Source organism: Vicia villosa, linkage group LG4, assembly GCF_029867415.1.
Source record: "Vicia villosa cultivar HV-30 ecotype Madison, WI linkage group LG4, Vvil1.0, whole genome shotgun sequence".
Lineage (NCBI taxonomy): Eukaryota > Viridiplantae > Streptophyta > Magnoliopsida > Fabales > Fabaceae > Vicia > Vicia villosa.
Genome location: NC_081183.1, coordinates 57,844,201 through 57,868,577, shown reverse-complemented (window position 1 = coordinate 57,868,577; position 24,377 = coordinate 57,844,201). Strand labels below are relative to the sequence as shown.

At 34.4% G+C, this 24,377-nt stretch overlaps 1 protein-coding gene across 1 annotated transcript in view; it reads left to right on the top strand.

The window, feature by feature from the left end:
* The first annotated feature begins 3,405 nt into the window (after window positions 1-3,405).
* The window catches only part of LOC131594839 (nuclear pore complex protein NUP205-like), a 34,457-nt gene continuing 13,485 nt past the window's right edge, over window positions 3,406-24,377 (top strand). Inside the window, exons 1-28 of the mRNA XM_058867047.1 lie at window positions 3,406-3,754; window positions 3,860-3,955; window positions 5,522-5,596; window positions 6,172-6,276; window positions 6,375-6,485; window positions 7,111-7,270; window positions 7,414-7,499; window positions 7,946-8,068; window positions 8,164-8,391; window positions 10,298-10,387; window positions 11,182-11,343; window positions 11,645-11,761; window positions 11,858-12,064; window positions 13,318-13,419; window positions 13,551-13,691; window positions 14,918-15,048; window positions 15,745-15,864; window positions 16,403-16,526; window positions 16,886-17,083; window positions 17,380-17,498; window positions 17,596-17,767; window positions 17,857-17,969; window positions 18,048-18,129; window positions 19,428-19,514; window positions 19,628-19,705; window positions 21,269-21,472; window positions 22,711-22,803; window positions 22,953-23,066. Of these exons, the coding sequence (XP_058723030.1) occupies window positions 3,614-3,754; window positions 3,860-3,955; window positions 5,522-5,596; window positions 6,172-6,276; window positions 6,375-6,485; window positions 7,111-7,270; window positions 7,414-7,499; window positions 7,946-8,068; window positions 8,164-8,391; window positions 10,298-10,387; window positions 11,182-11,343; window positions 11,645-11,761; window positions 11,858-12,064; window positions 13,318-13,419; window positions 13,551-13,691; window positions 14,918-15,048; window positions 15,745-15,864; window positions 16,403-16,526; window positions 16,886-17,083; window positions 17,380-17,498; window positions 17,596-17,767; window positions 17,857-17,969; window positions 18,048-18,129; window positions 19,428-19,514; window positions 19,628-19,705; window positions 21,269-21,472; window positions 22,711-22,803; window positions 22,953-23,066 (3,579 nt within the window). The 5' untranslated portion in view covers window positions 3,406-3,613. The remainder of the gene's footprint in view (window positions 3,755-3,859; window positions 3,956-5,521; window positions 5,597-6,171; window positions 6,277-6,374; window positions 6,486-7,110; window positions 7,271-7,413; window positions 7,500-7,945; window positions 8,069-8,163; window positions 8,392-10,297; window positions 10,388-11,181; window positions 11,344-11,644; window positions 11,762-11,857; window positions 12,065-13,317; window positions 13,420-13,550; window positions 13,692-14,917; window positions 15,049-15,744; window positions 15,865-16,402; window positions 16,527-16,885; window positions 17,084-17,379; window positions 17,499-17,595; window positions 17,768-17,856; window positions 17,970-18,047; window positions 18,130-19,427; window positions 19,515-19,627; window positions 19,706-21,268; window positions 21,473-22,710; window positions 22,804-22,952; window positions 23,067-24,377) is intronic.

Here is a 24,377-nt window from a genome sequence, read left to right as displayed (position 1 = left end):
AAGTAATTAAATCAGGTTTTAAAGAAATAAAGTCGGTCACTGCCCGTATTCATCATTCATCATATAAAAAATTCAATTACTTGCATAACGCCTAAAACGACACTAAGAAAGGATTCACGGATCAAAAGATACGCTATTTTAAAATTTTAGAAAAATCTCCGCGCAGCAAGGTTTGCTTAGCGATGCGAGGCAGAAGCGAATTCCTTCAGACCTCCGCTCAGCGGACCTGCAATTTTACCAATTCTCAGGTCTGCGACAGACCTGCGATTTCACACCTTTTTCACTAAAAAACGATTCCAGACATCATATACAGGTACACAAACATCGAATTTATAGTCATACATCATCATACCTAAAAAATAACGCATTATAACCATCAATCATACAATTTCATCAATTCAATCCAAAATTATAACACCCTAACCTAACAATCCCAATATCTAATTGAATCAAACCATACATCAATCTACCTATTACCTAAGACCATATAAGAGATACTAAAAGGAAGAGCCCCCCTTACCTCGATGAATTTCTTGAATGCTCTTCTTTCGTTTCACGTTCTTGCTTCTTTCTCTTCTCTTGCCCTTTTCACGTGTTCTTCCTTTTTCTCCCAAATGACTTTTTTCTTATTTTATGAAAAATAAAATAAAATGACCACAACTTAGTAAAAGGCCTAACCAAATAGCACCCCTCTTTTACTAACGTTACACCATAAGCCCAATAAATCCTATTCCATCATTTTCCAATTAAATCCGAATTAAAATACTAAAATTCCAATTATTTAATTTAAATCCAAATTAAATTAATAAACAGAAAATATGGGGTGTTACAACCTCCACATGTAAATCGTTATTATCCCCACCGTCTATCCTAAAAGTAGTAAATTTTTCCCAAATTTTAGATGCCACCTTTATCATGTTCCTTGGTCCAAAACCGCGTGTTACCCTGAATAACATTAGAGTATCTAAAACTTATTTTATTTTCATATTTTCTTTCCTCTTATATTCTCCCGTACATTTTTTTTTTGACAAAAAGAAAGAATCCATTAAAACAAAAAGAGAAGGAGAATACAAAACACAAGGACGGGGGGACCAAATTAAAACCCTTTAGTAACAAAGTCTTAGCCAAGGGATACCATCCTTATCTAAAAGGTAATCCTTCAAAATATCAATATAAACATAATTGAACCAATCAAATTTCCTACTATAAAAACCAATACTAGCCAGAATATCAACACAAAAATTGGCTTCCCGATATATATATATATATATAAATATATATATATATATATATATATATATATATATATATATATATATATATATATATATATATATATGTGAAATCATGAAGTCTATAGATAAAGTATAAGTTTTACACGTAAGCCAACGAGATATGATCTTCCAGAGAACTAAATTGGAGTTAGAGAAGGCTTTCACAACAAGTAAGCAATTTGTTTCTAACCAAAGCTTTTCCATTTAAACATTTTAACCTACTCAATAGATATAAAGCTGTTAGTAACTCTGCCGATTCGGAAGAACCTTCGCCAAGGCAGGCACAAAAACTTCCCACAAGACAAGCATTGTCATCACGGAAAATACCACCACAAGAAGTAAAGAAGGAGTGCCACGAGCAAGCCCATCAATCTTAACTTTAATCCAACCACAGGGAGGAGCAGACCACAAAACCTCAACAGTTTTTAAAGGCCTCCTAGGGTGAATGCAAATATTAAAGCCTTTTGAGAGAGTAAAGTTGGAGATATAGTTGTTCGAGCATCTAGAGGTACCGTTCCCAACCAACTTTGCATTAGCCAAAATAACCAACGAACAAGTTTTCCAATGAATTTTCACATCCTCATATCTACTCATATTTCTGACTCTCTAAATCTGGTAGAAGAGAATCATAACACGAGAAAAGACCACATCCTTGGCTTGAGGGGACCAATTGATTTTTAAGAAAGCCAACCAATCTGAAATATCATGAATAAGCATGGCACCCTGAAATTTGGCCACAACCAATTCTAAATACATCTCACAAAAGAACATCCGAAGAAAATATGTAGCAAAGATTCAAAGCTAAGCTTGTAGAGAGAACACCTAAAGGTAATAGGAATACTTCTTAATGAGAAATTTTTGTCCATAGGCATTTTGTTATGAAGAAACCTCCAAACTAACATAGAATGCGGATGAGGGATGTTGCTATCCCACGGAAAATCCGTCCAACCAGAAGAAGGATGAAGCTTTTGAATAAACTCGTAGGCTTGCTTGCCATTGAACTCACCATTAACCGTACCCTTCAAAATGACAAAGTCCGCAGTTTCCAGCTCAAGAATGTGAATGTTCGAAATAAGCTGCTGCAAGTCGGGAAATAGACCAAACGCCATTACGTGACCAATTCTGTACCGTTACCGTAAGCGTTATGTGGAAAACACTAGGAATGTTTAACATGCAAGTTAGAGAGACCCCACACCAATTGTCCAACAAAAAATTAATCATGGAATCGTTTCCAATTAACCAAGTGGTATTCTCCAACACAATTGCATAAAAATCCTTTACACTACTCCATATGAAAGAATTGATACTATAAGAAATGCTATTTCAATTTCTAAAGACTCTGGAAGCCTGAAGCATGGACTAGCTTTGATTCTTTTAAAAAAATTCTAACACATATGCTGATCAGTGGCAGCATTGAAGGACTTTAAAGACTTAAGACTAAGACACCTTCTTTTAAAACCTTTGCAACAATTCTTCCAAGCAATCGTGACAAGCTTCTTCTTATCCAAGCAAATACTCCAAATGAAATTTCTCATCCAAGTGGCAGCATTGAAGGACTTTAAAGACTTAAGACTAAGACACCTTCTTTTAAAACCTTTGCAACAATTCTTCCAAGCAATCGTGACAAGCTTCTTCTTATCCAAGCAAATACTCCAAATGAAATTTCTCATCCAAGTGTCGATTTTCTTTATTATACCAGCATACCAATTATAAATAGAGATGCAGTGGACCATCATGCTTAGAATAACTGCCTTAACCAACTGGACCTTGCCAGCCATAGATAGAAGACAAGCTTTCCATGCAGCCAGTCTAAGCTTGATCTTATCAGCAATGAAAAGGAAGTGACAAGCTTTAGGCCTACCAATAAAAATGGATGCGCCAAAATATATGAAAGGAGGGAAAGCCATGATAAATTCAATCAAATCAACGAACACTTTATGTCTCCCAGTAGCCATCTCACCTGGATAAATAATAGATAATAGAAATATTTTTTTGTTTGTCAAACTATATTTTTTGATTTTGTTTTTGTTTTATGTATTCCAAATTTCCAATTCAAAAGTTTCATTTGTTTTATTTTGTTTATTTATTTATTTATTAAAATAAAAAAGAAGAATAACAAAGGAGAGGTTTTGTACGTTTGCTCGGTAGGGTTTAAGGTTGCATAATAGCTCCACAGTCCACACTGAGCTGCAAATCTGTTGTTTTCGCCTAAAATTTATTTGGTTCCCGCCCCAAAATCGAAATAATACCTTACATCCAACGCAGAGACTACACTTCACTGTTTTCTCTTTCACTTTCTCTCTTCTGTAACTTAGGGTTTGATCTCATCACTGGCACAAATGGTGTCTCCGAAGCAGCTTCTAGCCACGTTGGAATCAGCGCTTCTCGGTTCCTCGCCACCAACAGCATCGCAACGAGTCGAAGTCTTGCACGCCATTCGCACTTCTCTTCCCTCCTTCCAATCCCTTCTATCCTATCCGGTACATCTTTCATTTTTTATTTTTTTTTACAATTTCACCGAATTGAAGCTCGCTCTATTCATAATCTCATGCTGTTGTTTATTTGTTGTTTTTGTTGTTGTTCAGCCTCCAAAGCCTTCTGATCGAAGTCAAGTTCAGTCAAAGTCTCTTAGACTTCAAGATTCTACTCTCATCACTCTTGATGACCAGGATGTGCAAATTGTGAGTTTTTCGTTTGCACAATTTTTTCTGTTGCATCTTACATGGTTTTTTGCGAACTAGTATAAGCTTAAATGATAGATGCTTTATTTAGGGTTTAGAGCAAGAAGAAAATGGTAGCGAGACTAGGGCACTAAGTGCTATTTCTAGCTGTTTTATGTCTTGTGTATATGATAATACTTCTCCGTGACTACTTGCAATCTGTGTTTACTTTACTAATTAAAACATTTATCGTATAGCATTTGAGACATTACTCCCCGCAAAAAAAGAATTTATTATGTTAATATTTTCTGTCTCTAGTATGAAAAGGCTAAGACCAAGCTAATGCAAACAGTAACTTTTTAGAAATGGATTTTCATTGAGCATATAATAAAATTGGAACAAGGTTGGGTCTGACATCTTCTAGGGTATGTTTGTGAGGTGGGTTTTTGAGGGTTAAGTCTATGTATAGACTTATTCAGAGATTTAAAAAATTTGAAGGAATGGAAAATAAGCCCTTTCCATCCTTTCCCTCCCAAACCCAACCTCCAAACATAGTCTTGGTGTTTGTGTATCGTTGGTTTGTGTAATCGAGCTTCTCATTATTTTTAGAAGTAATTTCTTTAACTCTTTTCCGAATGTTACATGTATATAATGGTGGAATCGATATAGATTATTAAGGCAAAGCTAGGTTATTCAATGCATCATTTTTTCTACAAGGGCATAGTTCATTTCAAATGTCTCGTCACTAGCATGTTGACACTGTGGGAAATGATTGGTCAAGGACTCAAGGAAAATGGAAAAAAGGCACTCTTACGGTCACATGGGCTATAAATGCCTGGAGAAACAGGGAAAGAACTAAAAAACAGATCATCCCAAAAGTAAACCGAGATTTCAAATCAAACGAGACAAAGAACTAAAAACAGATCATCCCAAAAATGAACCGAGATTTCAAATCAAACGAGAAAGTATTAAACTATCAGAGAATATGCTGAAATACATAAATATGGACAGAAGAAAAAAGGGCATGTTAGTTCAAATGGTGGCTAATGTTTTGCCTCCTCTATTTTACTTAACCTTGTTTTCTACTATCTTTTAAATTCAAATTAGAGATTTTTTACTGCTTGGCTTTGCCAAATTCACTGTTCAAACCATGTGTGCTTGACTAGAGTGCTGTTGCCACGAGGCAAAATCTTTATCAAAGCACAACAAGATTGCACCACTCTAATACAGCAGATACCACCTCAATCAGCAGTAAGCATGGATCCTTCACAAATGCCCAAAGCTAACCACACTCTACATGTTATAGTTATATGACAATCATTTTAATATTTTCTTGTGGTTTGTGTTTTGATATTTCTTTCTCTGCTGAATTGTTAATTTGTTTTTATTTTATTTTGTTTCCTAGCATATTTTGTCTATAGGATTCATTGACAAAGATTTGCAATTTTATGAATATTATCTTACTACTAATTTATTTATTTGGTTTACATATTAGACATGTGTACGCTCATTATGGCGTGGGTTGCAAAGTGTAGTTTCACTTTCATTCTCCTTCCTTTTTCTAACATCTGCTTTTATGAAGAACAGGCACTCAAATTGAGCGATGATCTGCATCTAAATGAAGTAGACTGCGTTCGCTTGCTAGTATCGGCTAATCAGGAGGTAGATTTATGTTGCTCCTTTATTTATGTAAAAATGTATGCACACATACTCACTAGCAATGAATCCTTGATCGTATGGCTGCAAATATTAACTTCTATATTTTATGTTGATACTTTATTGCATCATATTTCAAATACTAGACTTTTATTTATTTATTTATATAATTAACATGTAATTTATAAAGAAAATAGTTTTAAAAGAGTTTTCTTAAAAGTAAGTGTCAGATTTTAGTAACTGACATGAAAATGATAGGGAATGCAAGTGGGGTTGAGGTGAAGTTTTTAGAAAGAGAAAATATTCTGAACTGAATCTGTAACTGTATTCTAAAAAGATCTAGTTCTGCTACAATATGTATAATATTTAAATGGTTAGAACATATCTCTAGGTGACAATCTGAAGATCTAACAAAAATACATGCTCAACAGAGAGTCTAAACACAACAATACTTAAAAGAAATCCAGCCTAGTCTAAATTTCCCCTTCAACTCATATTCAGAATGGGGGAATCAATATAAATTGAAAGCTATTAAATGGTGTAAGCATCTATTCAGTTATTTATTGATGCTTTGTTTTTAGTGGGGTTTAATGGGTAGGGAACCGCTGGAAATTCTACGGCTTGCAGCAGGACTCTGGTATACAGAAAGAAGATATCTGATAACATCTCTCCATCTTCTGTTGAGGGTATATTTTTTGCTTTCTCAGTTGTTGTTAAAGTTCATTTGGGCATTGATTTGGTTCTCTTGTTTTTGGTTAATAACTATATGTTGTTTTCCATATAGGCTGTGGTGCTTGATCAGGGACTTGAAGATGATATTTTGGTTGACATACAAAAATATCTAGAGGATGTTATCAATTCTGGACTTAGACAGCGGTTGATATCTCTTATCAAGGTCTGTATTTTGATATAGATGATTTTTTTCTTTCTTTTTTTGCTTTAACCTTCCTGATTAAATTCTAAATTAGGATATAGTTTCAATTCAACTAGAAATATTTATCGTCATTTATAAAATTTTGATTTTGGGAATTCTGGGTATTTTTGACCGACAATTTATATTCACGTGCTCAATATTTGTGTGCAAGTAGTGTAAATATGTCATTTGTTTATTAATAACAAATTAATTCAATCCGTAATTTTTTTTTTTCAATCTCAACTCAATTATCCTGCCTGTATTATCAATATTGTTTTTTTTTTTGTTGCACTTGGTCCCTTATACAAATTATTGCACCTGGTTCACAATCTTTGGTTGGTTTGCCCTAATACATTATGAACATATTATATTTCTTTCTGAGTAATATGTTTAAATCATCACAATCTTAGATCCTGGAAGTATTAATTTAGTGTTGCTACTGAAATAAGCGGGTTTATTGTTATTTAATCTGCACGATGTAAGTGTAGCACGTGAGTAGGGTTCCCATTTCCTGCCTCTATAGTGTATAATTAGTGGAAAGACTTGTCATATTGCACCTCCACCTTGTAACTAACGTTTTTCTGAGAAATTTCTTTTCTGGATGTAGGAACTCAATAGAGAAGAGCCTTCTGGTGTGGGAGGTCCTCAGTGTGAGCGCTATGTTATTGATTCAAGAGGTTCTCTTGTGGAGAGGCAGGCAGTGGTCTCTAGAGAAAGACTTATTTTGGGACATTGCCTTGTCCTTTCTGTTCTGATTGTTCGAATAAGTATGCGTAACAGTCTTCCATGTTGATTTTCTGATAGCTATGTGATTGCTGATGTACTACTTGGTCTACTGTTGGCCTCTGTCATCTATTATGCTTTCTGAATATTTTGATTGATATCATAAGTGAAACATTTTTGTTTTCAGATCCTAAGGATGTAAAAGATTTATTCTCTGTTTTGAAGGATAGTGCTTCTGAAGTTAGTCAGAGTAATACTCCCATAAAACATCAGGTTCTTGTGCTTACTCTTTTGCTGGATTTTTCAGTATTTGTTTTGTTTTCAGTGAAGCATTACAAATTTGGTTTTCAAAACTTCATAAGCATTAAAACAATCAGACACATTTTGTGTGTACGATGTTATGTTAGCAGTGAATTTCATTCGTCTTCCTCTTTTATGCCTTATGGTGAAATGAGCTTTTCTTACACATTGGACTCATTATGATGGACTTAGTATTGGTCTTTGGTGTTAACATGTCATTTCATCAAAGCATTGCCTTAGGAGAAATATTTAGGCAGAGGCATACTCTTGCAGTTAAACCTTAAACATAAACCCACTCAGTGACTGTTATCTCAACTCTTGGAATCCATTCAATCCGAATTTGATTTATTGGCTCATGTCTTTTGCTCGTAAAATTTGTGTTGCTTGCTCACACTTTTCACACTCACATGCTTTTGCAGATTACCTTTAGCCTTCTATTTGCTCTTGTGATTGCATTTGTTTCAGATGGTTTGGGTACAGTGCCTGACAAAGCATCTGTCCTTTCTTCTAATACATCCTTCAGACATGAATTTCATGAACTTGTAAGATGAAAGATAATTCTGTTTTCTTTGTACTGGTAATTTATAAAATATATGGTATCAATTTGGAATGCTGTTGACTTCCTTTTATGCTTCAGGTAATGGCTACTGGAAATGATCCAATTGTTGAGGGATTTACTGGTGGCATAAAGCTTGCTTGGGTGGTACATTTGATGTTAATACAAGATGGTGTTGCAACAAGGGAAACTATTTCTAGTACTTCTTCAAATGAAATGGGTTACCTCAGTCAATGCTTAGAAGTCATTTTTTCAAATAATGTCTTTCAGTTTTTACTGGAGAAAGTTCTTCGAACTGCTGCCTTTCAGGTTCATTTTCCAAGTTATATTTTTCTCTGTTTCTTTTTAACAAAAGTAATTCATTCGAAAAGCAGATGCAGCTGTGTATTCCCTTTGAATATCTGTTCATTGAGTATTGTTAAGAGTCCCACATTGGACAATATATGGCCTGAATATGTCTTTATAAGTGGGGGCAATGCTCACCCTACAAATTGGTTTTGTAGGGTTGAGTTAGGCCCAACCACATTTCTTATCAAGTATGAAACATGCTTGAATGTTGGTTTGCTTAAACTTCCAAAAGACTTGCGCTTTCATTGATAAATGTAGAAAATAGAACACAAAAGGCATTTTCTTCTGTAACATGTGTATTGGGTTCTACATATAATTTAAGAAAAATTATTTAGTCTTTTTGTCTCATTTACTCAAGTTAGCACTTAGTGTGTTCTTAATTAATTTAGATCATCTTAGTAGGTACATACTTTTTTTAGATCATCCTTGTACTGCTTTCATGCTTCAATAATCAATTTATGCTTTGTAAATTAGACGCCCCTTTACTTTCTGATTATACTAAATATTGAATCTATATAAATTTTTTTATGTAAAACTTTGATTCTGATATTTTTTAAAATTTGGGCATTAGCCTAACTCAACTCTGTAAGATGTGGAATGCCCAAGCCTTTTAAGCACTATATAGGCCATCATGGGACTAAACTTGCCACCTCACACCCGTCACAATGAAGGTGCTGGAGGATGTGATGGAGGCAGCACAAAGTTTCCACAATTAAGATGGTTAGAGGCAGATTGCAAAATTACAATTAAAGCAGCTTTCCAAAATCCCCTAATGCACAAGTCACTTGGAGCTTGTACTGAGTGGGTGCCCTCAAAACAGAGCAAGGATAGATTTTGATACAATACTAAATTTTGGGATTAGGGCATAACTCAATACCGCCTAAGTGCCTTATAAGTCGATGATTGTCCAAACATTTTAAACATTACTTAGGTCATATATCTAGGTGATGCAGGACTAACACACCCCCTCACATCAAACACAATGAAAGTGCTGTAGACTAGGCTGCAATGAAGGTAACCTAAAGTTGTCACATTAAAGGTGCCTAGTGGTGGACCATACTATAATCAAGGTGAATTCCCAACATCCCCTCACATGCTCAGGCCTATGCACATGGAGCACAGACGATGCATGTGGCCCCACTCTGTAATTAGGATGAACTCTGATATCAATCTAGATATTAGGCTTTGAGCCTAAACCAACCCACAAAACCAACTTGTGAGAGTGAGAACTGTCCAATCCTTACAAACTTATAAGCACTATTCAGTCTATATTTCTAGATGATGCAAGAGTCATGCTACCCCCCGATCTTTAGTCAAGATCACGATCCTGACAACATGTGAGACTAAGCACCCCTCCTCACATCCAACAGTATTAATGTGGTAGGGGCTGCAACATCAGAAATTTAAAGTTTTTGCAATTAAGGTGACTAGGGGCAAATTAGAATTAAGTCAACTTTCCAACAATTACTTGGGCCAAATACACCTATAGTTTTGCTTTATGGCTTACAAGAAGTAAACCTCTTCCGCAGTAGCTCTAAATGGAATATTTAGTTGTAGTTGTGATGGTTACTGGAATTAAATCTGCTAATCAGTTACATTATCAAAGCTAGATGGTACAATGTATATTCAAATCCCCACTTTGAAGAGTTGTATTTGATGGGATGATTTTAAGTTTTTCATTGCTTTCACTTTTATTCGATAAATCAATGGATATTTTATAGTAATATTGTGGAAATAACTTTTTAATTGTCATCTAGATTTACATGTGCAATATCAGTTCTAGGAGATTTCTTGTAATTTGTTCTGTTATTTTGAGTGTAACTTTTCATGATTATACTTCATAGCTGTTTTGTTGCTTACCTTACAGACTGAAGATGAAGATATGATCTATATGTACAATGCTTATTTGCACAGGTTGATTGCGTGCTTCTTGTCTAACCCTCTAGCTAGAGACAAGGTCAGTTAATTTTTTCATCACCTAAATATTGAACAAACTGATTTGGTTTTAATGCATGCCTTTAGTTAGCATTTGGTTTAGGTTGCCAAAATAATATTTTAAATTACTGCATTTAGCTTCTTTTCTCTTCTATTATGTAGCTGTCATTTCTCAAAGTTATTGAATGAGATGATATGATGGGAGGCTTATGTTCTATTTCTAAATTCCATATTTTTTTGCTCGGTTCTTTGTATCTTTATATGTTGGCTGAAATTCAGTTTCTTTTTGTTTTGCTGAATATACATACTATGGAATGGCAAATAGGGTATATTTTTTTAAACCACTTTTTTGGTTTAGAATGCAACAGTAACGATTTTGTACTTTTATATTGTTTTGTTATTAGTTAGGATTAGGATAAGCTGATAAGGATGATATTTCGTAACTTTCCTTGGAAATTATATGGTTGCTGGATATCAAATGCTACTATCAGCTCTTTTTTGTCACTCTTTGATGCACTGGTCACCAAATGTTCGATTCTGGTTTTAAATTTTTAAAAAGACATGCATTATTTTTCTCTTAAGATACTTGATATCTCCACTGCGAATTATTGTGAAACATTCATTTCTATTGGTATTGTAAAATTCAGTTTTCTCAGTTATGCTGGTTCTATTTCAAAGTACTGAAATTACAAGTATTTATCCCAAAATCATTTTGGCTGTAAATTGTTGCGGAAGTTCTATTATTTCTAACACGGAATATATCAGATATCAAAATGTTTTGTACTCTACCTCTGTTTATGTACGTACTTTTTGCAGATAAAAGAATCCAAAGAGAAGGTTATGAGTGTGCTAAGTCCATACCGAGTTGCTGGATCACATGATTTTGCACAGGGCAGTAGCTCAATTTCTCAACAAGGCACTGAAACAGGCTCTTTACAATTTAATTCAATCTTGGACTTTGTGAGCGAAGTTTATCTGGTCAGTTTGACAAAATGCAAAAAGAATACATGCAATCTTTCTAGTCTTATTTAAGCAATGAATACAGGTTTTAAGTGGATCTTAACATTCAAATTGTTGGATTCTTGTGTCAAATATTAACTCTTATTCTATATATTTTTTTTCTATTTTGTGAAAAAACTATGTCAAAAGCAATATGGTTGATAATTTTTCTCCGGCCTTATATTTTTAATTATTGAAATTTCTTTGAAACAATTTGCTTAGCTTAGCTTTAAGGCTTTTGCTTGCAATCATGACCTTGAATTTTGTTGTAAGTTATCAGAAAGAACCAGAGCTTTTGTTGGGAAATGATGTGCTGTGGACATTTGTAAATTTTGCTGGGGAGGACCATACGAATTTTCAAACGCTCGTGGCTTTCTTGAACATGCTGAGCACCTTGGTAAGGAAGTCTCCAATCATCTTAAATTTGATACTGAAATATTGCTCTGTAGTCATTTTTAGATCTTGGGTTTTTGGGACACTCCCCTCCTTTCAGGCTTCTAGTCAAGAAGGTGCTTCAAAGGTTCATGAGTTGCTGCAAGGTAAAGCATTCCGTTCGATTGGCTGGAGCACTTTGTTTGAATGCTTAACAATTTATGATGAGAAATTCAAACAGTCCCTTCAAACTGCTGGAGCAATGTTGCCTGAAATTCAAGAGGGGGATGCAAAAGCACTTGTGGCATACTTAAATGTTCTGAAGAAGGTTTACCTTGACATATTTTATAATTTCTACTTTTTATTGGATTGTGCTTGTATATTACAACTATGCTTACACTGGTCTTTGCTAAAATAAAATGTGATTCATAATCTGTGAAGGCGTTAAAGAAAGTATTTTGGTCTACCAAACTCACAATTTAGTTCTTGATTTAAGTTGATTCATGGTTTAATCCTTAAATTATTCAATCTTGTTTGATTTTATTCCTTTTGCATATCTGATTGGCAATGCCATGAAACAAGTTTGATCAATTCAAGGTACAAATACATAGTTTGAATTGGGTACTAAATTGAGTTGTGAAATAGGTTAATTTTTAACTCAGTTTTGTTTTGGGTCTGGTGCTGTCTCTGCCACTCTGGAGTCACTCTTTGTTTTACAACCAAAATTATAGCAAAACAAAAAGGAAATTAAAGCAAAATATTGCAAAGCACAAACACAATGATTAATGGACATATCATTTCTCAATGTCAAAATGATATAAATTGAGAAATGTCTGCAATAGGCTGGTTTTCAGTAATCTAACTTAATGCAAGGTATTGCATTTTGGGAGATAGAATATTTAATCCTGGTAGCATTGTCTTGATATTCATGCTGAGTGTTGATCTTGGACCAAATTGGTCAATCCCTCTACCATATAATCATGAGATTCATTTTGCAGGTCAAAAAGAAAAGTCATGGGATACCATTACATTTATCTTTGTTATATTTAGTTTGCCTTTAATTGGTTTGGGTTATGTTAACTAGAGTACTTCCTTAAACCTGGATAATACAAGTGTCTTCCTTTAAAACTACATGCTAGGTTGTGTTATTCTCTGCCTGATTTACCAGGTTCAGTTATCAGACAAGTTCCACCGGAGGATCCCAAATGTTGGGCTAACTATGAATTGCCTAGATGCATAGTCTTCTGAGTGTAACTAGTTATTTAACCCCAAACTCCAAACTCATTGTGGCCTAAACTGTATTAGTTCTCTTCTACATCACTTTCACTCATTCTAAATCGGCTCATTATTGGAATTTTAATCTTATAGTGTTTAGTTTGACTAAGATGAATTTAAATATAAGGAAGTTTTTCGGTTAAATTAATTTGTTTGCTTGTTGCAATATATTACCTGTTAGAAATTCTTAGTTTAACTTATTTTATGCATAGTCTAATGTTTCATAGTTGTATGAGACTCAGCATTTTTGTTTTGATCAGATTGAATGGAACAATGCATTTTACTGTGTGTTTCTTGTTTATACAGGTTGTTGAAAATGGGAACCCTATAGAAAGGAAAAACTGGTTTCCTGACATTGAACCACTGTTTAAACTCCTTAGTTATGAAAATGTACCTCCTTATCTTAAGGTATGATGGCTGTATCACCATGCTCTTATTGAGAGGAAGAATTATAATGTGATTCTTGATTTTGTTGATAGCTGGAGTTCCAATTGAAATCTTAATGTTCTTTTTAAACAAGGTGTGTTATGTTAATGCAGGGTGCTCTAAGAAATGCAATATCCACATTTATTCACGTCTCTCCAGAGTTGAAGGATAGCATTTGGACCTTTCTTGAGCAATATGATCTGCCAGTAGTGGTTGGGCCCGAAGCCCAGAGCAGTCCATCCATGGGTACTCAGGTTATTTTATTTGTCTTATAAATAAGTCATGTCTTTTCATATAAATTATTTCCGTAAAAACTGTCAAGTCAACTCTTCAGGAGTCTTAAGCTGTTAAATGCAAGCCCAGGAATGATTTATACTTCATATGTCTATTGCTACTCCTCATATGAAAGAGGCTTGGACTTGAATTATTTACTAACTAAATACATACAAAACATAAATTTTGGTGATTCATACTTTTATCATGTAATTAAACTCCTCTTGAATACTTGCAAGTCACAAATAGGCTCTCCTTTAAGTTTAGGTTGTTGGGCTCAAACAATTAGATAGCTTAGAGTTTGTTTAGATATGCTAATTTGTATAAAATGTATATTTGTATAAAGCCTTTAGCTATATTTTTTGTATTGATATCTTTTTCATGTTTTTTTTTGCAGCATTGTACTTGTTTTATTTTTAATTATGAAAACCTAAGAAACTTTGTTACATTGGTAGTTAATGTTTCGTAAGTGATGTTATACACTAATCAACAAACACATGTAACATGATATATTGATACTAAATATTGAACTCATACACTGTCAGTGCAAATATTATGTTACATGATCATTTAATCATAACCGTCAGATCAGATCATTAAAAATGTTTTACTTTAATCGTAATCAATTCTAAAGTCACACTATGAATGATTGGTGATTTGGTGACAATGTAAGACTTTTTACATTGACTGTGACACAACGTATAGAAATTAAACTCGTGTACTAATATTGGCAACTGATCAAAACTTTTAAGGAAAAAAACAGTCTTTATGAAAGAAAAAGGACGAGGAAAAAGTGTTTAAATGATATCTTAATATATATATATATATATATATATATATATATATATATATATATATATATATATATATATATATATATATATATATATATATATTCTGGGATTAAAACCAACAGGAAAGCATGAGTAAATAAAACCAGGTACAACAACCCCAACCACCAAACGGAGGGGATCACAAACCACAAGCAGTAAAAAAGAATATTGTTTAAATTATAGTCTGTAGTACAACCTATAATAAAAAACACTAATAATAAGTGATTTCCTTCTTCATCCTCCTTTTTCTTTCATTGTTGATTTTTCTTTCTTTTAAGCTATCATATCTACTCTTTTCTTTCTCTTGATTCCTGTCTTTGCAATCATGTAAATTCCTTTTCTCTCAATTCTAAGTGAACTTTTAAATATGACAGGTTTATGATATGCAGTTTGAATTAAATGAAATTGAGGCAAGAAGAGAGCAATATCCTTCAACTATATCTTTCCTTAATTTGATAAATGCTCTTATTGCGGAAGAAAGAGATTTGACAGATAGAGGGCAAAGGTTCTGTATCTCTTGTCTTTGTTGGAATTTTATTTATTTATTGACTTAAATATGTAGTTCGGTGGGTTTTTGTTTTTAATCCCTATCAGATTTTTTATCATTGTTTTTATTTATCACTGTATCAAAATGGAATCTTTTAGTGCTCTATGTCAATTGAGCATATGTAAGCAACATCATGCTAATGGTGAGTTGTGGTATCTATTTGATAGAACCAGTCTGCTGTCAGAATATTGTCATGTAGTATTAATGGCATGTCATATTGCACCTGAAGCATGTCATTTTCTACTCCTTACAATTGGTGCCTACAAGGTCGCAGAGGGGATGGAAACAGAAAGAGGCAAAACGTACACATGACAATTAAAAAATACAAGTGAGTAACACATCAAAAGCATGAAAACTTACCAGGTCACATTCCGTAACTGGAAATTCAAAAAAGAGTATTGAGAAAACAAATAGCTGAAAACCTGTGATCCGAATCACTTCCTCAGCTTTATTTGTTATTGGACCAAACCCATTTAAAACTAACCTTAATAGAACTTACTTAAGTCGAGGATTAATTGTAGTCCGTTTAAGATATCGGGTCCGATACAATGAAAGAAATTGATAGGGACGAAACAAAAACTCACCTAGATATTGAAGCCTTTATTTTTTGTTGAATGCAGCCTAACATCTAAATAATTGTTTATTATTTTCCAGATTTATTGGTATCTTCAGGTTCATCTACGATCATGTTTTTGGGCCATATCCTCAAAGAGCATATGCAGATCCATGCGAAAAATGGCAGTTGGTTTGTGCCTGCCTTAAACATTTTCACATGTGAGTGGTTCTGTTTCTGTGATTTTAGAAATAACCAATTTTACAACTCTGTTGTGTATGGTGATGTTTTTTTTTTTTTTTGGAATGATAGATTGTTATATTTTTGCAATGAGAGGCTAACATGATTTTCTATTTAATAGTTTGATTGGTGCATGCCTTTTGTACGGAATGTTGTGTTAGGAGAAGTAGGAAGGAGGCCGGAAAGAATGTTAACATGGCAGCTAGATTTAGACGGATGGATCATTTGTCTTCTTGTTTAATATTATATTGGGTAGTAAAGGCAATGGAGGGGGAATCTTAAGAAATCAGTTATGGTTGTTGTGGATTGATAACAATAGCTCTATGTAGGAGCCTAGCTACGTGGCTGTAGGAGTATCATTCTACTTTAGTTTCTCCATTTCAAATATAATACATCATTATTTCCTGTTTCTGTTGTTAAGTTCTCGCATTGTTATTTTTATGTGATGGGTTCAGGTTCGTATCAATTACAAGTTTCTTATACGAGTTGCTAATATCCTTCACGTTACTTAATGCGCAGGATATTAGCTATGTATGATGTTAAGGAAGAAGACTATGAGGGTGTAGTTGACCAGTCTCGAATTTCAACAACAAAAGAATCATCATCACTTCAGAGACAACTTCCTGTTTTAGAGTTGCTGAAGGTATGTTTTTTTCTTTATGTTCTTGTTCAGGATTACAAGGGATGTTAGCTTGTGTTGTTTGTTATATAAATATGTTTTTCTAGTACTACTATCCTTAATTTGGTATTTCTAAGCTGAGTGTTATAATAGATCTTATGCCATTGTAAGCCGTGTTATAATAGATCTTATGGCATTGTAAGCCTTATGGATCAGTCCTTATGCAATTATGTTTAAGGCGTAATAGCCACTATAAGTAAAACAAATTCATCTTGTTATTATGAGTTTTATTGCGTACAATATCATGTTTCCTAGAATTGCTGGTTAAATTATTTTGATGAATTGTAGTACAGGATCTGATTGTTACTGTTTACCCGCTTCAGGATTTCATGAGTGGAAAGACTGTCTTCCGTAACATCATGAGTATTCTTCTGCCAGGGGTGAATTCCATCATTGCTGAACGCAGTAGTCAAATACATGGACAGTATTTAGAGAATGCGGTGCAGCTTTCTTTGGAAATTATAATACTTGTCCTTGAAAAAGATTTACTTCTTTCTGATTATTGGCGTCCGTTGTACCAGGTATCTGTTTCAGTTACCTGAACGAGAAGTCAACATATTTTTATTCAAGTTATATATTTTAACTTGCTTATTTTATTATCTTGTTATTGATGTGTTCGTGAGCAATCAATTGCCTTTAAATGATTTTAGTATAGTTTTGGGCCAGGGGTGTTTGGGAGTAATAGACTAATGGCATTGCTCTAAAGTTATGACTTCTGAGTCTAGTACAGCATCACGGTTTAACTATATTGTATTATTTAGCATTTAATCACTACTTAATTGTGGTACTTACTGTCCTTATTGATGATCTGCTGCAGCCATTGGATATTATACTCTCGCATGATCACAATCAAATAGTGGCTCTGTTAGAGTATGTCAGATATGATTTTCAGCCAAAAGTTCAGCAATCATCTATCAAAATCATGGGCATTTTAAGGTATTCAATACCTTCACATTTTCTTTTTCAATACCTTTCTCAAGTTAACAATATCATTCTGAGTCTGCAATTGATATATTGTACTTTGCGGGTGCAGCTCTCGTATGGTTGGGCTTGTTCAGCTATTGCTAAAATCTAATGCCTCAAACAGCTTGATAGAAGATTATGCAGCCTGCCTTGAGGCACGGTCAGAAGAGTCTCAGAATATTGAAAATAATAATAATAATAATAATAATAACAATGATGATCCTGGCATTCTTATTCTGCAAGTTCGTCTTCACCCCTTGCATTTGTTTGTTTTCTCTTTCCTTTTTTTCATCTTAAAATGCTGTTTATATCTACCTTCTGCATGTTGCAGCTTCTTATTGACAACATCAGCAGGCCAGCTCCAAATATCACTCACTTACTACTTAAATTTGATCTAGATACACCTGTAGAGCGGACAGTTTTACAGCCCAAATTTTATTACAGGTATTGTCTATTTTCTGTTTCTATTTTAATATCTTGATTCTAGTAAATATAACTGGGATCATAAAATGTTATCTGCAGTTGCATGAAGGTTATTCTTGATATTCTGGAGAAGCTTTTGAAGCCAGATGTAAATGCATTACTTCATGAATTTGGTTTTCAGGTCAGCTGTAGTTGATCTGTTGGGTAACATATCTATGATAGTTGTTAAATTTCAGAGCATTCATAACTAAATTCTATTTGGAATATTCTGTTTTTCATTGATTTCATTGGGAATCACCGCAGTATTTAGGAATCTAATCCTGGGCATTGTCTTGGTGCCTATTTGAGGCCATACGGTGCTTTAAGCAACTTGCAAACAAGAGTTGGGTCATCACTTTCAAAGCCCTGAGGTTGTTGCATATAAACTTCTTCCTCAAGGAGTCCGTTGAGGAATGCATTGTTGACAACTAGTTGTTAAAGAGGCCACTTATAGGAGAGAGCAAGAATCAACATAAGCCTTATGGTGATGGGTTTGACCACAAGAGGGGGCGTTTCTTTGAAATAAAACCCTTGGACTTGATGCAACTCCCAGGCAACTAGGAAAATTTTAAACTTGTTGATGGTGCCATCTGAGTTTTCTTTGATTCTATAAACACACTTGGCATCCAGTAGACTTTTTATTTGGAGGCAAGCAAACAAGAGACCATGTTTGGTTATTTTGAACGACATCAAATTCTTCCTTCATTGCAACATGTCACTTAGGGTCAAACAAAGCTTGCTTACCATTCGTTGGTTCAATATGTGTTAGGAAGAGTCTAGGGTGGACACAAGGTAGAACAATGCAAGATTTGGCACAAGTTTTTGTAGGGTGAGTGTTGGCAGACCCAGTTGTTTGTGTGATGGTAGGTTAAGAGGAGTTGGCGTTAGGTTGACTAGTAGCAGTGGATGCAGGAGAAATGGGATCAAGTTGGCTGGATTCAGTTACCATAGGAGAAGATGATGGATTTGCATTTGGTATAGGATTAGATAGAGGTGTGTAAGAGGCCATAGGTGAAATCTTGGAAGTGTTGCTTACAGGGGAAGCTAAAGGAGCAGGTTGAGGTGTGTATATTTGTGAAGTTGGTGTGAAAGTGTGAAGTGGTGATTTAAGTGATGTTGGGGGAATTTACATTGGTGGGATTGAGATGATTGATTGGTAGAGAGGAAAGAGAGCTATCTTTAGTACTGGAGGATAACTTAACTGTAGAGGATGAAAAGAGAATAGGGTAGGGAATTCTAGACACATTAAAAATAACATCTTTAGAGATAAACAGACAACCATTAGGTGATTGGCACTTGTACCCTTTGTGAGAGGTAGATTACCATAGGAATAAACACATGATATCTGAAATCAAATTTGTGAGATTGAATCTTGTATTTTGTACTTTTCCATGCATTTGCACCAGTTTCTAAAAGGAATACGGTTTTTGTTTGATGCAGCTTCTTTATGAGTTGTGCATTGATCCATTTACATCTGCTCCTACAATGGATCTGTTGGCAAATAAAAAGTTTCGATTCTTTGTTAAGGTAAACAAGCTTTAACAATTTTGAGCATCTTTATGTTACTATCCTAGTTTATGGTTGATGTTAATTATCCTGTAGATATTTGTCTGTAATTTTTCCCTTGCTACATAATGCAGCACCTTGATACAATTGGCATTGCTCCGCTTCCTAAACGTAATAATAACCAGCCGCTTCGAATCAGTTCCCTTCATCAGGTATTTTTCTCCTACATCTTTGATACCCATACACTCTTTAAACCACTCTATAAACCAATACCCTATTTAAAGTTGCTGTTAAATTTAAGTAAACCTGTTAATATCCTAGATTGTATAACTTTCTAGATTACTTGTAAATATTCCTAGGCTATACAATTTCCTAGATTAGTTCTAATCAATTAAGCATTAATTGAATTTATTGTTATAGCATTATAATTACAAGTTGTGTGATTTGAGTTAGATATCTGTAACTAACATTCCCCCTTAACAAATTAACCACTAACATTTGTCTAAAATAAATACTTCTTGGAGATAGAGGTGGGATATTTGATACTGAATTGGCAAGATCTCCCACTTATATCTTGAACTCTCACCTTCAATCATGAGCAGCAGGAGATCTTCTTAGGGATAGGGAGTAGTCATGGCCATCCCATAATCTTCTTTTTAATAGGTAGGTTAGGTATATACTCCCTCTGCTCTTGAATTTAAGCAAGAAAAAAAACCCTTCAGAAAGTGGATTAAGTGCATTTAAGTCATGAGTAAGAAGCACCCTCTTTCCAATTTCACCCTTAGTTTTTGCTTTGGAACATGAGAAATGAATGAATTAATTTAGGGGTAAATTTGTAATAGTGACAATAAATGTAATAATTGTAGTCGAGTGTTGCTTTTATTTGAGACCATTATATTTTGCTGATGTTGCTTATATACGAGACCAGAAAGAGTACATTATAATAGTTTTATGTGGGGGTGTGTGTAATTTGTTTTGCTTATAAACTTGAAGTATATACACTGTATAGTGGTGCAGTGGTATTTAAATGTTTTGTAAATCCTAGGTCATTGGTTGAAACCAATGGGACTTATTTTTTGTATTTCTATTTGTTAAGAAATGTGGTTGGGCCTAACTCATCCCTATAAAACCGGTTTTTTGTAGGGTGAGGATTACCCCCACTTATAAACACATGTTCAGGCTATATATTGTCCGATGTGGGACTCTTAACACTATTGTAATTTATTTCACATCTCATAAAAATGAGAGACCGGATTCTATCACGGATACAGGGTACAGAGTAAATCTTAAGCTAACATAAACACCACACCCCCAAATGATTTAATAATATACAACAGAAAATGTGTAATATATATTTTATTCGATGTTGGCCACCTCCATTAATTTAGTCATGCTCATCCACTGAACATGAACCGTTTGGGCTTTTGAAATGTAGATATTACATAGGTCCACAATGAATTCCAAGTATTGTAATTCAACTTTTATTAGAATACTTGGAGTGGCAATATTGAACATTAGATCAATTGGTAGAGAATACTTTAATGCCTATCATGAACCAACTAGCATAGGCAATATTGAACATTAGATCAATTGGTAGAGAATACTTTAATGCCTATCATGAACCAACTAGCCTAAACGCTCAAGCTATTAGACAAAGGCATATGGATTATTTTTATTGTATTTTCTTAATCATGGATTTCAAACTATTATTAACTTCATATATTATTGTTGGGTTTGACATGGGTGTTTTTGTTTCCTCGCTTTCCCTTTCTCAGAGAGCGTGGCTATTAAAACTTTTAGCAGTTGAGCTACATGCTGGTGATATTGGTAGCTCCAATCATAGAGACACTTGTCAGACAATCCTTTCTAACCTTTTTGGACAAGGGACCACTGGAGTTGATGGAGACCAGGCCTTATATCCATTTTCACTGCAAGACAATTCTGGAAATGCTGATTTTAGAAATGTTAGTAAGAGTAAGGTACTGACAGTCATTAATTGCTTCCTGGTTCCTTTGCAATTGTGGTCTTCTTAGTTCTTACACATGCATATATTGTACTTCAATTTGTTTAGTATAAGTTAAATGCACTGCCATTAATTAAGAAGAATTGAGCTGATAAAATTACTAGCAAATATCTGCTTGCTTTAACTAATAGAAAATCCATGGTTAAATTGATAACCAATCTATAAACTTCATTTTCTAGGGGCAGGGGCAGACCGCAGTTAAGGCGGAAATTCCAACAATACTACATTATTTTGAAATATTTGTTTGTTGCCATAATATTTAAATTAAATTTCTAACTTGGGCTACATCAGTATACTACACATGGATGCTTTACTTATTTATTATTAAGTTTTTTTTGCAAGGAATGCAATATATAAGACCTTAATTAGAAGATATGCTGTTCCTTAAATATAAGTCCATCTACAAATTTCTAGTTGCATTTATTACTCTTTTTCCGAGTATATCCCTTACTTATACTACCAATTTGCATTGTAACCTCTACTGTAACATTAGTTGTGAGAGAAATTATGAGGGTCGAATGATGAATAAGTGGGTGGGCGGGTCAAAGTGAAATGTACACATCTTGGTAGAGCCAACATTGTGTCGACTTATTGAACAAATCCAAGGGTTGGCACTATGGTGCATACTTTTTATATACAAAATAATTAGTTTCCCACTTATTTTTTTCTCTCAAAATTTTAAACTAGGAAGCAGAGTTATCGATAGCGGCCGCTATCGGCCTGGAGCTCTGCTATTTGATGTTTAGCGGGTAACAGGAACAGGGCGCTTCCCAGCTTGAGCGAGTTTGAACTGTTTTGAACGCCAAAACTCAGATTTACCTTTAAAATAAATAATCTGGTTTGGTTATATATCTGTTTTTCATTACCTATGTTTTTTGTAAGTAATAGTCACTTAATAACTCTATTTCTCTTCTTTGTTTGGATTACATTAAGTATATGTTTAATAGATAATTCATATAATTAGTCTAAAAAATAGTCAAATAGCGGTTATCCCGCTATTTCATTTTTGGGGTCGGACGCTCCGCTCTGCTATCCGGGATTAGTAACTCTGCTAGGAAGTGGAGATAAGATATGGAAGCATCAATTTTCATACCAGTAAAACTGAGTTCATCGAATTTGAGTTATATAGGAGGTGCATAATTCTAGTATACAAGTGATTATATTCTCTTAATCAGTTTTTCAATTTAAACTCAGGTATTGGAATTGCTTGAAATCATCCAGTTTAGATGTCCAGATCCTACTAATAAGCCGTCGAGTACTATGGCTGGTATGAAGTATGACTTGATGGTGAGATGCTAACCTTGTAACTCGTCGCTCATGCGCACACACCCTCACGCACACGCGCTAGTTATGGAAAATGATTTCTGGTTACTATTTTAGTCATCTATATAACCTTAATCATTTTTTTGCTTGCTTTTGGTTGGATGTTTTTTTAGGCAGAAGACATATTGGAAAATCCAGGAAATTCTGGAAAGGGCGGTGTCTACTATTATTCTGAGAGAGGTGACCGACTGATTGACCTTGCTTCCTTCCATGACAAACTTTGGCAGGTCAGTTCACTTACTAGTATTGATGATTCAGTATTCTCTACTACTGGAATTGTAGTCTTACAATAGAATTATATTAGGAACACACTCTGTCAGAATATGGTAATCATGAAGAAGAGAGAAGAGAGAGAGGGATGGCAATTTGACCCATACCCTATTGGTACCCGCAAAAAATGCCCACAATGGGTAGGGTAAAAGTCCGCAAAATGGGTACGGATATGGACACGGGTAATTATCCATTAAAATAAGCGGGTATGGGTCCGGGTACGAGTATCTTACTACCCAACCCGTCCCATACCCACACTACATATTTATATAATGTCTGTTAAGAAGTGTGGTTGGGCCTAACTCAACCCTACAAAACCGGCTTGTAGGGTGAGGATTGCCCCCACTTATAAGGACATGTTCATGCCATATATTGTCCGATGTGGGACTCTTAACACACCCCCTCACGCCCAGGACTAGACAACTGGAGCGTGGAAATAAATGGTGGGTGGCCCGATAGCGGAAACCATAGAAGGTGTGGGACTCTTAACAATGTCATTGATATTACTCCCTCCGTCTCATAATAAGTGTCTCATTTGCATTTTTTCCTTGTCTCAAATTAATTGTCCATTTACAATTCCAATGCATCAATCATTATTATTTTTCCACTATTATACCCCTATTTATTAACTTTCACGTTATTCAACTACTATTAATAGGGGTATTCTAGTAAATGACATTAACTTTTTTACTAAAACCAACACATCCAATCATTTTCTTAAAAACCGCGCATTGCTCAAATAGGACATTTATTATGAGACGGAGGGAGTATTATATAAAAATGCATGTTTATCAATTTTTAAAAAATATATTGCTATTAAACTATTACATATTTTAACAAAAGTGTTTATTTATTTCTTAACTTAACAATAATATCCATAATTTTTTTTAGTATTATTAAAAAATTTAAAATTATATGATATTTTGTAATTAATCGATTTAATTTTACTACAAACGCGGGTAAACAGGTACGGGTATTGAGGTACCCATAGGGTACGGGTATGTGTATGAATATTGGTGCCCACACGGGTATGGGCTCGGGTACTGGGGTTTTTTCAAACTGCGGGTATGAGGATAGGTACTATAGTACCCTGCCCAAACTCTGCCTATTGCCATCCCTCGAGAGAGAGTTAGTTAGAAACTAAATCGTGTAATTGTTATTGAATTCAGTTTTCTGTTACACATATTTATAGTTGGAAGCCTTGACAGAATTCCTAACAGAATTCTTACTTGATGGGGAAGGGGAGAGAGTTGGGCCTAACAACCTCT